The 14,032-nt window shown below is 51.0% G+C and overlaps 1 protein-coding gene across 3 annotated transcripts in view; it reads left to right on the forward strand.

The window, feature by feature from the left end:
- Tom1 (target of myb1 membrane trafficking protein) overlaps positions 1–11,212 on the forward strand; it is a 41,118-nt gene extending 29,906 nt beyond the window's left edge. For all 3 annotated transcript variants that reach the window (XM_021656733.2, XM_021656734.2, XM_060393180.1), the window contains 5 exons: positions 1,265–1,385; positions 4,735–4,810; positions 7,583–7,642; positions 10,235–10,274; positions 10,374–11,212. In XM_021656733.2, coding sequence (XP_021512408.2) covers positions 1,265–1,385; positions 4,735–4,810; positions 7,583–7,642; positions 10,235–10,274; positions 10,374–10,525 — 449 coding nt within the window. In that variant the 3' untranslated portion in view covers positions 10,526–11,212. The remainder of the gene's footprint in view (positions 1–1,264; positions 1,386–4,734; positions 4,811–7,582; positions 7,643–10,234; positions 10,275–10,373) is intronic.
- Positions 11,213–14,032: the final 2,820 nt, after the last annotated feature.

The raw sequence follows: 14,032 nt of genomic DNA on the forward strand, positions 1-14,032 counted from the left end.
AGTCTGCTGCTCAGCCTCAGTAACCAGTTGCTACTTGAAGAAGGAATGGGCCCTTCAAGTTGGGAGGGTAGAGCAAGAGGCTGCCAGGAAGCTTCCCACAGGGCTGGACGAGAAGGCGCTCTGTGTTTCGGTGGTACTGGGTGTGGAACCCAGGGTCCTGCACTTGCTGACAAGTGTTCTGCCCCTGAACTATACTTCCAGTTTTTGAGAAAATTAGATAGTTTAGGGTTTTTCAAAATTGGATAGTTTTGATCCAGGTTCTTGCTAAGTGCTTAGTAGCCTGTCTAGGTGGGCTTCAAACTTTATCCATTCTCCTGTCTCATTCTCCTAAATGCCACGATTACAGGTGGGTGCATCTGGCTGTATTCCTTATAAATGTAGCAGTCATCATACTGATCTTTTTGTTGTTATTGGGTTGTTGAGGTTTTTTTTTTTTCCTCTTGGTGTTTTGTTTTGTAGAGTGCTAGGGATTAAGCCTAAGACCTCAAGTATGCTAAGAAAGTGTTCTACCACTGAACTATATCCCAAACCTTTTAATTTTGAGAGAGGGCCTCACAACGTTTCCCAAGTTGTCCTTGAATATGCTTGTTAATCCAGGCTAGCCTCAGTCTACCCTAAGAATGCAGGCCTGGACCATCAGGCCTGCTTGGGGTTGGGCTTAATGTAATTGACTGCCTCCTCCATGGCACACTCCAGGAATCCATTCACCAACCAAACTCTGAAAAACTGACATGACACTTGTAGAAAGTCATATATGATCACTGTCCTGCTGGTCAGCCTCTTTCTTTAGGTCAGTAGTTCTCAACCATCCTAATGATGCAACCCTTTAATATAGTTCCTCATGCTGTGGTGATTCCCAACCATAAAATTATTTTTGATGCTATTTCATAACTGTAATTTTCCTACTGTTATGAATCATAATATAAATGTCTGATATGCAATCCCTTGTGTAAAGCTTGTTCAATCCCCAAAGGGGTCTCAACCGACAGGCTGAGAACCACTGCTCTAGCAGCTGTCATAGGCAGCATTTTTCCTGCTCTCTAATCCTCACCAGCGCGGGAGGAGGTGATTGTGGTATCACCTTAGAGATGATGAGCACATTCGACAGAAAGGAAGTCCTTCCTCCTGGCCTGCAGGCAGCAGGCAGCTTCCCATCCATGTCCTGCCACCTAACCCCCGATGCTCTTCCCACATACAGCCCTAGACCAGAAGGGACATGAGAACAGCAGGTGGATCTCTCACCTGCCCTTTTCTGTCTCAACAGACCTTGGCTCCCGCAGTGTGAGAGCTGGCCTGCAGTCTCTAGAGACCTCGGGTCACCTAGAAGACGACTTTGACATGTTTGCTCTGACTCGGGGCAGCTCGTTGGCTGACCAACGGAAAGGGTGAGTTACCTGTTCCAGGCTGCAAAGGGAGCTCCCAGTTGGTGAGAGCATGTCTTGGGATCCCTGAATCTGGATTGGAGGTGGCAGGCAGGAAACTTTTTTCCCTAAGTTCAGTCCAGCATGGCCTCGAGAGCACTGTGATCCAAGGACAGGAAAGCATGGGCATGGAAGAAATGCCAGCATCTGATCAGAACCAGAACCAAGGCTCCAAGGGGCTGGCTATAAGCCACAGGACAAGCCACTAGCATTTGGCACGACCAGGTTGGGAGCCTCTGGCCACTTGTCCAAAACATTGTGTCTGGCTAGACTGCCATCTTATGTACTGTGTAGCCAGTGCCAAGCTCCCAGGGGGAAGGAAGGCCCCTAAGAAAGTCTTAGTGCCTTCCAGGTCTTGGCTGTTGTCCCATAGCCACCCTTCATCCACAGAGGAGACTCTGGCTCCACTGGGGTATGCCCTTCCCTGTAGCTGCCCATTTTCAGAGAGGTGCCGTCATTGGTCAGGGGGTTTCCACTCCCTGCTGTGGCTGATCGCATACTGGCTCCACATTGGCTGGTCTAAGAAAATAGCTTAGCTAATATTTTCTTCATCCCTTTGCTTATGACCCTGTTGGCTGAGCTCTGGGCAGCTAAGGTTCTTACAGCCAAGAAAAATCGAAGATTAAGGAAGCCTCTTAGCTGCTCCCACTTGGCTCCTTAGTAGCTATTCTGTCTTTGGGAACTTTGTCATTGGACAGCAGACACTGGCCAGAAAGGATTCCCTGGTCACACTGCAGATCCAGGTATAATCTGACAATCTGCAGCCAGGCAGGTCCATACTGAGCTGTAAAACACGTCTTCATCCTAAGCAGTCTGTGCTCCCTAATCCAGAGACCCTGTGACTAGCAGCTTACAATAAGCTATGGAGTTAAGGATGCTGCTGAGGCTGCAATGCAATGAAAGTTAATGAGTCTACTGGGACCTGCACTCCGGAGGGTGGCCTTTGCACATAGGCCCCAGTGTACAAAACAATGGGGCACCCTGGAGAGCACCTAATGTTGACCTCGTCTGCCAGCATGGCTTGGGTGTACTGTTGCATCATTGCACCTCCATAGGGAACACACACACGCAACCTGCCCTTCAGGGCATACAGTCTTCACGTAGTAGTGTGCATGGTCATTGTTGTGTGGAGGGGCAGGTAGTTCTTCAGAGGGCTCAAGGCCAGATAAGGGTTTAGGGATAGTTTCAGGTTCTAGAAACAGGATATGCAAAGGCTCAGAGGCAAGAAGGACGAGCTGAGCTCTGGCCCTTCACAGGGCACATGTTTGAGTAAGGGAGCAGAGGCTGAGAGATCACACAAAAGTTCTTCCTAATATTGGCACAGGGGACAGGGAAGGGCTTCCTAGCAGATTTGCGTCTCTGAAGCTCTCTTTGGCTAGCATAGCCACCCTGCACCACCACACTCTGCCTTTGGTTTTCCTGTGCCCCTCACTATGCATTGGTCCCCACCTTACAGAATGCACCCACAGAGACAGGACCGGGCCCTAGCTCTGAGGTCCTTGTTCCTTTGTTCTTGTGCCTGGCTAGCCTACCTTTGTGCTGTGATAGATCCTCCCATTCTGGCCACCTGGATGACCTTTTCTGCCCATTAGTTTTCTTGCCCTCCCAGCCTCCCCATCCCATGCCAGCCTGCAGCTGGCTCTGCTGGACCTCACAGGAAAGCCAGCTTCTTGTCAACACCCCTGTTTTCATTCTAGTTGCTACCATATCCAATACCACAGCTTCTTCTGACCAGGGCCTCCCACTTGGTATTCAAAGGAAGACAGTGGTGGCCTGGGCATCAAGGGTCAGGAGGCACCTACATTCTATCCTCCCTGCTATCCTTAGAAGCCAGCTGTCCTTCCTCAGTGCTATCTCTTCAGAAGCACTTAGACAAGTGTCCCAAGTGCCCTCAGACCTAGCCCTGACCAGCCACCAACAGGAACTATCTGGGTAGAGACTCCCTTCTTCCTACCCAGGCATGGGATGGCCAATACCTGGCCCAAGGTCTGTAGCCCACAAAGATTATGCTGGGCTTTCCAGGAACACATGATGGCTGAGTTTCTACTTCAAGACTGAGAACATGGATGTGGTGAGCAGGAGTAATTAGGGAAAGAGGTGTAGGCTCTTGATTTTGGGTGCCTTCTTGCTGCCTCTACTGGCTCTGACCTAGCTAAAGATGCTGAGCCTCACCGTGGCTCCAAGGTGGCTCTGTCACAGCCCTGCAGATAACACCATCCTGCTGTTCCTATGATCATGTGGCCAAGTGCTGTTCCTGAAAAGTGGGCCTCCTAGGAAGGAACTGATAGCAGTGTCCCTGGAGTGGCTGCCTGGGAGTTGGGGCTATTATTTAAAGAGCCTCCTAACAGCATTGTGCAATGTTGTTAGGACATCCCCATTCCTGAAGTCCTTGGCGTTATCCGAGTAACAGGGTCCCACCTGCCACAGGAGAGAAACGCCCCTCTCCACTCTTGATAATGCCTATCTTCCCCTTGAGATAGGAACCCTGTGGCTGCCTTCATCACCTCCAGGCTCGGCTGACTAGGACTGAGGTCTGGCCTCCTCTCTGCCGGCCACTCAATTAGAACATGGGTCCTCCCTCCCCCAAGACATCTCCACTGCAGCAGTAGGCAGAGATGCCCAGCCCCCTCTCACTTCCTTGAGGCTGTGCTCAGTCACACCACACACTCCTCCCTGTCCTCACCTTCTAGTAGCCAAGTACCAACCCAACCCCTCCCAGTCCTAGCCTTCCACCTGCCTGGCTAGCTAGCCCTCCTTTGGGGACATGTAAAAGAGCTGTGACCAATCCACCAGAGAGGTAGGGAGTGTCTTCCTAATGGTGAGCCAATGTCAGAGGAGCCCACAGCAGCTTCCACACCCATTTTGTCAGTAGAAGGGACTCCTCTATTCAAATGCATCCTTACACAGAACCATAGTTGATGGAACTGCTCCAAAAGGAAACTGTAAAAATTACCCATAAGCATGGGTGTCGTGATCTATCCTAGTCCCTCAACTTGGCCCAGTGTGATCACAGCCATGTGTGATCTTGTTTCTAGTCTTTGGTCACACATGCTGTTTCTAGATGCTTTGTTGATGCATGTCATTGTGGGGCACATATCTGAATATAATCCCTGACAACAGAAAATGGAGGCTCTTCTTCCTGTCCCAGGCTTGCAGAGGAGGAACCTTGGTCAGGCCAGGCCATGCTGAGACCTGAGCCATTTCTGCCCGGGCCAACCCAAGGCCAGCTCACCCGACCCCCTCAATCCTCGTGTTGCCTGTCAGGCCTGGTGTAACCAGGCAGCATCTAATGTCATGCTGCTCTGTATTTCAGGGTCAAATATGAAGCCCCCCAAACCACAGATGGCCTGGCTGGGGCCCTGGATGCCCGGCAGCAGAGCACTGGAGCGGTAAGCAGAGGAGTCCTATTCTACCCAGAGCCTTCCAAAAAGAAGGCACTATGGGTCCACCATGAGCCCGGTACTGGCTTGGCACAGCCCTTTCCCTTTGTGGCTAATGTGATTACTCCCAGTTGAGAGCCAAGGCACTCAGCCAGCAAAGATTCAGACACAATCCTGCTTTCAGGAACTGGTGTCCAGTGTGGTCCTGGGTTCGCATCCCACTTCATCTCCTGCCAGCTGTGGGTCATCAAGCAAATTAACCTACAAGCCCTCAGTTTCATCTTCTTTACCCAGAACTTTTCACAGCAGTAGAAGTATTATGAGAGGGCAGGACTCTCACTGTTCTCCATCACTGCCTCTCCAGACACCGTTCACTAACAGGAGCACCAGAGAGGAGTAAAATGGAAACCCTAGAACAACAGTCAGAATTCCCAGGCATTCACTTAACTTGTTTAAGTCCAGTTAATTCCTTGACTGTGTGTTGAGTGGCAGCCACATGTCCAGAAATGAGCACTCTGTGGCTATCTTCCCCAGTGAAAAGCTCTCCAAAAATAATCTATAGTGAGGCCAGTCACTCGGGAAGACAGCTAGAAACAGCATACCCTACTCAGGCGCTGGAGGAGGGCAAGAAGGTCACAGAGGAGGAGAACAAGTGTGGTAGATGGACTCTGAGGCCAAGTGGGCCAGACAAGTGGAAGAAGAGGTCTAAGAGGTGGGTAGGGCTGTGGACACTGTCATAGTTGACATAGAAGCCATCTGAAAGCCTTGAGCACAGAGGAACCTCACTCAACTTCCAGAAGGAAGCCAGCTCCATTAGGAGGTAGGAGCGGTGACTCACAGGAACTCTCCATCTGCAGTCCTGTGCCTCCTAGCTCTCAGCTTGGGGTCCCTTTCAGAGCAGAACAGAGCACTGGGGCAAACAGACTTCATGGAGTCCAAGGGCCTCTATTGGGTACTTCAGAGCACACCTACACCAGGGCTTGGTGCCTCTGCATACTTTTGAGCTGTCACTTTTTGAGCCTGTGCTCTGTGTTTGGCCCTGTGCTAAGCCCTCATGTTCCCCTCGTGGGAGCCACCACAGTCCATTCCTGCTGCCACCCAGAGATGAAGGCATCCTCCCAGGACAAACAGCAACCAAGAGGACAGCCAGTGTTGACTTTCAGGCTCCCATAGCACCTTGCAGTAGCCCCCAGTAGGAAATACTTGCATGGCACTCACTGAGAAGCATGGCACTTTCTCCCTACCCTCTATTTGGGAAGCCACTTGTTGAATATGATTTTTGAAGACCAAGCCGACACTCAGTCCCAAGGGCTTAAGTCTGACTACAGGCAGGGCCACATTAGCCCACTGACTACCTAGATGTTATTGCAAGATCAAATCCAAACTGGACCTGGTGGGCAGTGCCTTTGTCCAAGGATCAGCAGAACTCATTTGTGTCATGTACACGATGGCCCTTATTACACCAGGGGCCAGGTTCTCTTCCTTTACTCCCTGGTGCAGCAGTGGGCTAGGCCTACACTGGTCTGGGGAGAGTGGACAAAGGAGGTCAGTACACCATGGGCAAGAGCACCTCCACCACTCACCTGCTCTAGGACCTAGAAAGCGTCCTCTTTGCTTCCGGTAACTATGAAGCCAGTGGACAAAGCAGCTCTTCTGAAACCTAGGTGCCCCTCAGAAGCTCTTGGCGGTCACCAGGCTTTCTGACGGCTGCTGCTCTTCAGCTTAGAATGTACCCTTAGAGTGCACGGGCCACCCTTTAGAGTCCCATAGGAATAGGAGTGTTTTGTTTGAGTTTGCTCTCCACATTGCCCCAGCCTGGCAGCTCTGAGCGTCTACCAAGGTTCTCCCATAGCAAGGCACCGTGGGTAGCTTAGGTGATAAGCTGGGACACTAAATTGGTTTGGTCAGAGATTCTAGCTTCCCCTTTGCTCAAAAGCTGCCAAACAGAAACTTAGAGTTCCCAGCCTTCCTGTATGCAGGCTCTCTGCTGGCTTTGCTTCTCCTGACAGCACTCCAGATGGTGGTCCTGTTGTCAGGTGAGGAAGACAAAGGCAAAAATAGTACTTGAACTTGTCTTATGCACATACTTATATTAGATGCCAGAAGTCACTCCAAGGACCATAGCAGAACTTGTCTATGCTCGTGATCTCCAGCCAGATTGTCACTGTGGAAACTGTTACAGAGGAGGCTTTGAGTCCCTGGCTCCTTTTCGGAGCCCATGTGTTTGGGCCCAGAGTCAAATGTCCCATCTAGAAAGCTGTCCCTGTGACCACCAGCCTAGCCTTTCTGGAACACTTAGCACTTGCCTCCTCTTGGATTCTACTGTTTCTGCTTCTGCTACTAACTGAGGCTGCCAAGCTACTGGGAGACAGAGTCTCTCTGGCTTTGCTCTGAGCAGCTGTGACCAGGCTTGTCCTTGTCCTGACCAAGGCATAAAACCCTTCTCTTAAGGCATAAAACTGCCCTATACTTCCCACTGTTGGACCAGATGTCCATCCTCTCCATGTGGGGAATGGCTCCCATGAACCCCTTGTCCTGTGCCAGTTGCTGGGAGCAAATTTCCTGCTTATTCTTCTGGATTTGAATTTTTTCACCTATAGCCTGGGACCACTAGTAGAGCGGTCCTAGGCAGCTGGAAGAGATAACCCCAGGAAGTGCACCACAGCAGGAAGCAAAAGAAACCCAGATCAAGGTGGATGAGTAACTTTCAAGAAGCATTCAGCTTTTTTCTTGTCACCCAGACCACTGCCCCTATCTGCCTCACTGCTGCCTTCCTTCCAGATCCCGGCCACCCAAGCCCGTATCATGGAGGACATTGAGCAGTGGCTGTCCACAGATGTGGTAAGTTGCCTACCAAGCAGGGATCTATTTGTCTTGTAAAGTGGCCTGGTGAATAACTGATGAAGAAAGGCAAGTATAAATATCTTCACCTAGTCACTCACCATCCTCTCCCAGGCAACAGCCTCTCTTTCTCAGGTCACACTCCCAGCATAAGGTCCCCATGTGTGACAGCCATCATTTGGGAGTAGTAAACTGTCCCCTCAATAGCCCCCAGAGACCTAAAGCCACTCAGAGGGAGGCATCATCATTGTCTCATTTCATATCAAAAAAGCTGGTAACTTAGGATAATCATACTAAAATCTGTACACCTAAAGAAGCTAAGCAAGAAGAAGGATCCTGGGTAGGATGCTCAATCCTTATTGAGAAAGGCAGACAGGATAGACATTAGAAGAGGATGAAAACAAGGAACAAGATAGGAGCCTACCACAGAGGGCCTCTGAAAGACTCTACCCAGCAGGGTATCAAAGCAGATGCTGAGACTCTGCCAAACTTTGCAAAATGTGCAGGGAATCTTATGGAAGAAGGAGGAAATAGAAAGGCCTGGAGGAGATTGGAGAGCAACAGAGCCAAAAAATCTGAGTGCAGGGGTCTTTTCTGAGACTGATACTCCAACCAAGGACCATGCATGGAGATAACCTAGAACCCCTGCTCAGATGTAGCCCATGGCAGCTCAGTCTCCAAGTGGCTACCCTAGTAAGGGGAACAGGGGCTGTCTCTGATATGAACTCAGTGGCTGGCTCTTTGATTACATCCCCCTGAGGTGGGGGCAGCCTTACCAGGCCACAGAGGAAGACAATGCAGACAGTCCTGATGAGAACTGATAGGGTAGTGTCAGATGGAAGGTGAGGAGGACCTCCCCTATCAGTATACTGGGGAAAGAGCATGGGAGGAGAAGAGGGAGGGACCCAGCTCATGGCCAGCACTTTCTAAAGGGGCATGACCAAAAGACAGAAATCCTGAACCATCCCTCCGACCCCAAGCCCTGCTCCTTGTAAAAAGCAGAAGTAGCAGGAGTCAGAATCAGTTCTGGCATCACCTCAGTGGACACCAAAGACCCAGCGAGAGCTTGGGCACTTCTGTTTCTAAAAGGCCTACTTAAAGGCAGAAGTCTCATCCACCTCCATACCCCCATGTTCAGGTGCTTAACACGTTATGGTTTCACCTCCAGCCAGACCTGAGCACAGCTTTAGCCCCAACAGCCCCAGCGTATGGGTGTCAGCCTTCCGTCATGGAAGTAGATAGTCCCCATCTCTGAACCCTGGGGGAAAGGAATGTGCTGCTGGGCACCTGAGTTTGACATTCTGTGCTTTCAACATCCACCATCTTAGGCTAGGCTACAGTGTTTCTTCTTCTTTCTTTCTTTCTTTCTTTCTTTCTTTTTTTTTTTTTTTTTTTTTTTTTTGAGACAGGGTCTCTCTATGTAGTACTGGCTGTCCTGGACTAACCCTCTGAAACTCTAAGCAAATCCCAAATTAAATCATATGCTTCCTTCTTTAAGATGTCTGGTCATGGTGTCTCTTCACAGCAACAGAACAGTAGCTAGGATAGGCATACTGAGTGGGAAGTCTCAATTTAATATAGAAGTTCAGAGAGTTAAAATAGATTTGGTCATAAGTTTGTTGGATTGTGTTGTAATAAAATGAGTGTTGGGCTAAATGACGTTTATTATTTGTGTTATGATTATCACGGTGGTATTATTTAACCTGCTGTTAACCTGGGCACTGGACCCTGACTGATCCTGCACTTTTGTTTTGGCTGTCCTGGAATTTGCTATGTACACCAGGCTGTCCTTGAACTCACAGAGATCCTCCTGCCTCTGCCTCCCAAGTACTGGGATTAAAGGTGTGTGCCACCATACCCAGCAGTCCTCCCTGTTTCTTGGCATTTAACTTTTAAAAAAGATGTTTTAAGATTTCTTTATTTATATGTATGGGTGTTTTGCCTGCATGTGTTTATGTGTACCACATGCATCCCTGGTACCTGAAATGTCAAAAGATGGCCTCAGTTCTCTTGGAACTAGAGTCACAATTGGTTGTGAACTGCCGTATGGGACAGAACCTGGGTCCTCTGCGGCAGCAACAAGTGCTCTTAACCACTGAGCTGTATCTCCAGCCCCACCTAAGTGTGCCTGTGCACACGTGTGTGCACGAGAGCGTGTGTGTGTGTGTGTGTGTGTGTGTGTGTGTGTGCACGCACACACACACACAGCCCACAGAGACCAAAAGAGGACATTGGGTCCTCTGACCCTGCTGTTGTAGGCTCTTAGGAGTTGTGTGTACGTGTGCTAGGAGCTGAACTTTGGTCCCCTGTGAGAACAGCGTGAGCTCATAACTCCTAAGCCAGGTCTTCAGCTCCATCCTCCCTATTTCAAAGGAGAAAAAAGTCATGGCTCAGAGAAATTGGAACACCTGGGGCCCTTGAAGCTCAGGAGGGGTTGAACCAAAGCCTATGTCCTGACACCAGGATCAGCTTAAGCACAACACCAACACTGGTCCTGGTTCCAAGGGCCTGTCCTTGCCCGCCCCACCATGTGGCCAGCTGCAAATGCTCCCAGCAGTAATAACCTTTATCTCCTTCCCTCTGCATTCTCAGGGCAACAGTGCTGAGGAGCCCTCTGGTGTCACCAGTGAAGGTAACAGTCCACCCCATCTACCTAAGCCTCCCTGAAAGTCATAGTGCTGTGCCTCTCCCCTCCCTTAGCTCTAGCCTACAAGCCTACTCTTTCCCCTAGAATTTGACAAATTCCTGGAGGAACGAGCCAAAGCTGCCGATCGACTGCCCAACCTGGTCAGCCCTTCAGCTGAGGGACCCCGGAGACCTTCTGGCACAGCCCCTCGGAGGAAGACCCAAGAGAAGGACGATGACATGCTGTTTGCCTTATGAATGCAGGATCTGGCATCCTGCAGCCCAGGGCCTGGCACTATCATACCCGCTGGGGCCCTTCCCTCCCTTGGTGTTACTGCTGCTTGGGGGTGTTTTGTTACCCCACTTCTCTCCTCCTGGAGCCTGGGCGGCAGTGGGATGAACTAGGGGAACAGGTCAGCCCTGCCCTGGGATCCTGACTGGTCCTGCCTCCTTCTCCATCCTGCTAACTATTATGACTTTGCTGAGACCTGGGGCCCTAGACAAGCTGACCTATGTGACCTGATTGACCTGGTGTGAGGCTGCTTTCATGAAATTCCTCTGGTCCCATCCCCAGAGAAGCCCACAGGAGCCCTCCAGAATCCACACTACCAGTCTGGGCAATAGAGGAGACATTACCACAGCCTCGCCCATCCCTTTCCCCTGCAGAGTGGGACCTGACGAAGGGGTGGGCTGTGGTGGTCTCGGCTGAGCTGTCCACTGTCCCGGTACGAAGATGCACCCAATGAGGAATGACCTCACCAGCCCAGGTGTTAAGATGGGGATTCTGGGTACACAGAGCCCCCAGTTCCTCCACTGCCTTTCCCCCATCCTAGCTCTGTTCCTCCAGCAGGGCTCCACCCACCTGGGGCTCACCTGTTGATTGGTCCTCAAGTAGAGGGAGAGGTGCCTTTTGTATCCCTAAATAAAGTACAAAACCACCTGTCAGCATGACCTGCTCTGGCAGGAAGCAATTTGACCTCCTGGGGGCCAAGGCCTGCTTTGAGCTAGAGGCCATCTGATACTACTCACAGCACAGCAGGGCAGGCCACACAGCCATGCTCATAGATACTACAATCGTGGCTTCACCACACAAGTCCAACTTCTGCTCTGCACAGGAGAGCCATCGGCCTGTTTGGGTTCCTGCACACACCACTAGCCTAGCAGCTGGGTTCCGTCCACCCTACAGCAGTGGCACATTGCTCAAGAGAGGGAGCCTAGTATTGGTGGGTAGTGTTGACATGCTGGGGCAGCAAGCCACCCGGAGGGTGCTGGTGGCAGCCATGGCCCAGGTACTCCACCGTCTGCACTGCATGCTGCTGACTAGAACTCTTGGCTGCCTTGACACACAGCCCCGGGCACTGGGCCATGAAAATCAGGTGTGGGCACCCAGAGCTCCCCTGGTTCAACACAGCCCTCAAGAGGCCTTGTTCCTAGCTGTAGGCACCTGCTGGCCCAGCCTTTAGCAGCAAGAGGGCAGAAAACTAAACACTGTCTTCTCCAAAGTCAGAAAGCAGTGGTAGGCACACAGGCTCTGGTATCTGCACTCTGAAACCTGGCCCAGCCCTCAAGGGACAAAGATAAAGGAAACACAGGGACAACCTGCATGGGGGCTCAGGCTCTCCCTTCTTCACTCAGGGGAAGGGCTGAACATATATCCACCCCTGTCCTGTTCCCACAGCATTTATGGTGTGGCCACCTTTACAGGTGGCTAAGCAGGGCCTTGTCTGACTAACAAGTCATGGAGGAGAGGGACCCCAGCCCACTTTTCTACCTACTTTGTTCTTTCCATAGCTGAAGCCCTTTAGGGGAACTGACTTTGTAATGATCAAAGGCAGGGCTGCTGCTTTCAGGGTTTGACGTTGTCTGGGTGATAGGTGTGAGGCAGATGCCGTGCTCAGTGCTGGGGATGCATACGGGGGTGTGATGGATGTGCCTGCCTGGGGACTTGTAAAAGGGAAGGGGCAGGAAAGAACTGGGAAGCTGGGATCGATCAATCAGTTCTCAGACTTCCTCCAAGACAGGGGATTGCTACAGGGGCTCCCCCTGTGGAGACAAGGCAGGCAGCAGAAGGGAGCGAGGGGAAGGCTGCCAGGAAACCAGTCATTGCATGCAGACCTTAGTTAACAGCAGCATGGCTTGGAGCACTGCTGCTCTGGTTCCTCAGCTCAGTCTGCCTCTTCTTCCCAGCTCCCAGGACAACTGCTGGAGACTTAGGGGGTAGCACCAGTCCCTCCTCCCTGCCTCCAATGCCCCTTGCAAAGATGGTCACAGTTGACTGGATCCCAGCAATGGGAATGAAGCAGAGGCCGACCACGAGTCCTGGTTCTAGTTCTACCAAGGCCAGCACTTCATGAAACCCCTGCCTTCCAAGATAGCTAAAAGATAGATAGTCCTGCTCCAATTTGGGCTTGGCAGTAAGACCAGTGGCCTGTTGTTTCCCATTGTAACCACAAGATGGCAGCAGTGCTGCATGCATGGGAGCTCTCTATGTACCGGTACATGTATACACACATACCCTCCCTCCTCCTCCACCCTCACTTATCTGACAGGTGAAACAAGGAATTGGAATCTAAAGGACCTGAATTCCCTCCTATAAAACCCAGCTTGATTTCCAAAAGCTTCCGCTCTGACACTACCGGACCCTTGGGCTGTAGAGAAGGCACACCAGAGCCAGCAATAGACTGAGGCTATGGATTGGTAGAGCCCATTTCCCGACGCTCCGGATAGAGCCTGGTGTGCGCTCTAATGGCTCCTCTGTCCAGGTGTACATCTAGCTGTTTCCACATGCAGGAAGTCAGGAGGGGCACCCTGGCAGCACAGTTCTCAGATCCCAGCTTCTCATGCTGTCCCTTTCTCCAGTGATGAGAGGTAGCCCTGATGTACATTTTTGGGTTGGTTGGTTTGGTTTGCTGGGGTTTTTGTTTGTTTTCAAAGTAGGGTTTCTCTGTATAGCCCTCGTTGTCCTGGAACTCACTCTGTAGACCAGGCTGGCCTCTAACTCAGTAATCTACCTATCCCTGCCTCCTGAGTGCTGGGATTAAAGGTGTGCACCACCATTGCCCCAGCTTATTTTGTTTTTTTGAGCAAGCAAACGTTCTAACCTCCCTCCTCAAACTCTTGAGTGTTGTGGTCGCAAGCATCATCCCCCATGCCTAGCTTGGTCCACTCTTACTGCTTCTTGCTCAGTCCCATCACCACCAATCTGTTACTCTCCCTACCTGTTATCCTCCAAGCCATCCTCCGCTGGACCTCATGACTGTCCAAACACCAGCCTTCCCTCAAGCTCTTGAACCCTCTCTGGACCACTGCAGTCCCCTCACTATCAGTGACAATCTTGCCACTCATCTCGTAGCTTTGGGACAGGAAGAGAAAGTGGGGACAGGGTAGACTTCACTATGGGCAGATGGACAGAGTGACATCCACATCCCACTGTCTGGGCAAACTCCACATCTGAGCAGTCCTGGGTTTGTGCCTGGAGGAGGCCTCCTCACCTCCAGCATCAGAAGGCTCCTTGGTCCATGCAGTTTCTCTGCATGGTTCCCAGCAGTAGGCCACAGTTGGCTGAATAACACACATCTGTTTACACTGGAAACTGGAAAGTCTAAGATCTAGGTGTGGCAGAGATGTCCTCCTTGATTTGCCGATTGATATTGATATTGTATCTTCACCCTGACCTCCTCCTCTTAGACAGGCATCAGTTATATTGGATTAGCCCTTCATCCAATGAAGACATTGCACTTCATTCACCTCTTTAGAATTGCTGTC

The sequence above is a fragment of the Meriones unguiculatus genome, chromosome 10, assembly GCF_030254825.1.
Source record: "Meriones unguiculatus strain TT.TT164.6M chromosome 10, Bangor_MerUng_6.1, whole genome shotgun sequence".
Lineage (NCBI taxonomy): Eukaryota > Metazoa > Chordata > Mammalia > Rodentia > Muridae > Meriones > Meriones unguiculatus.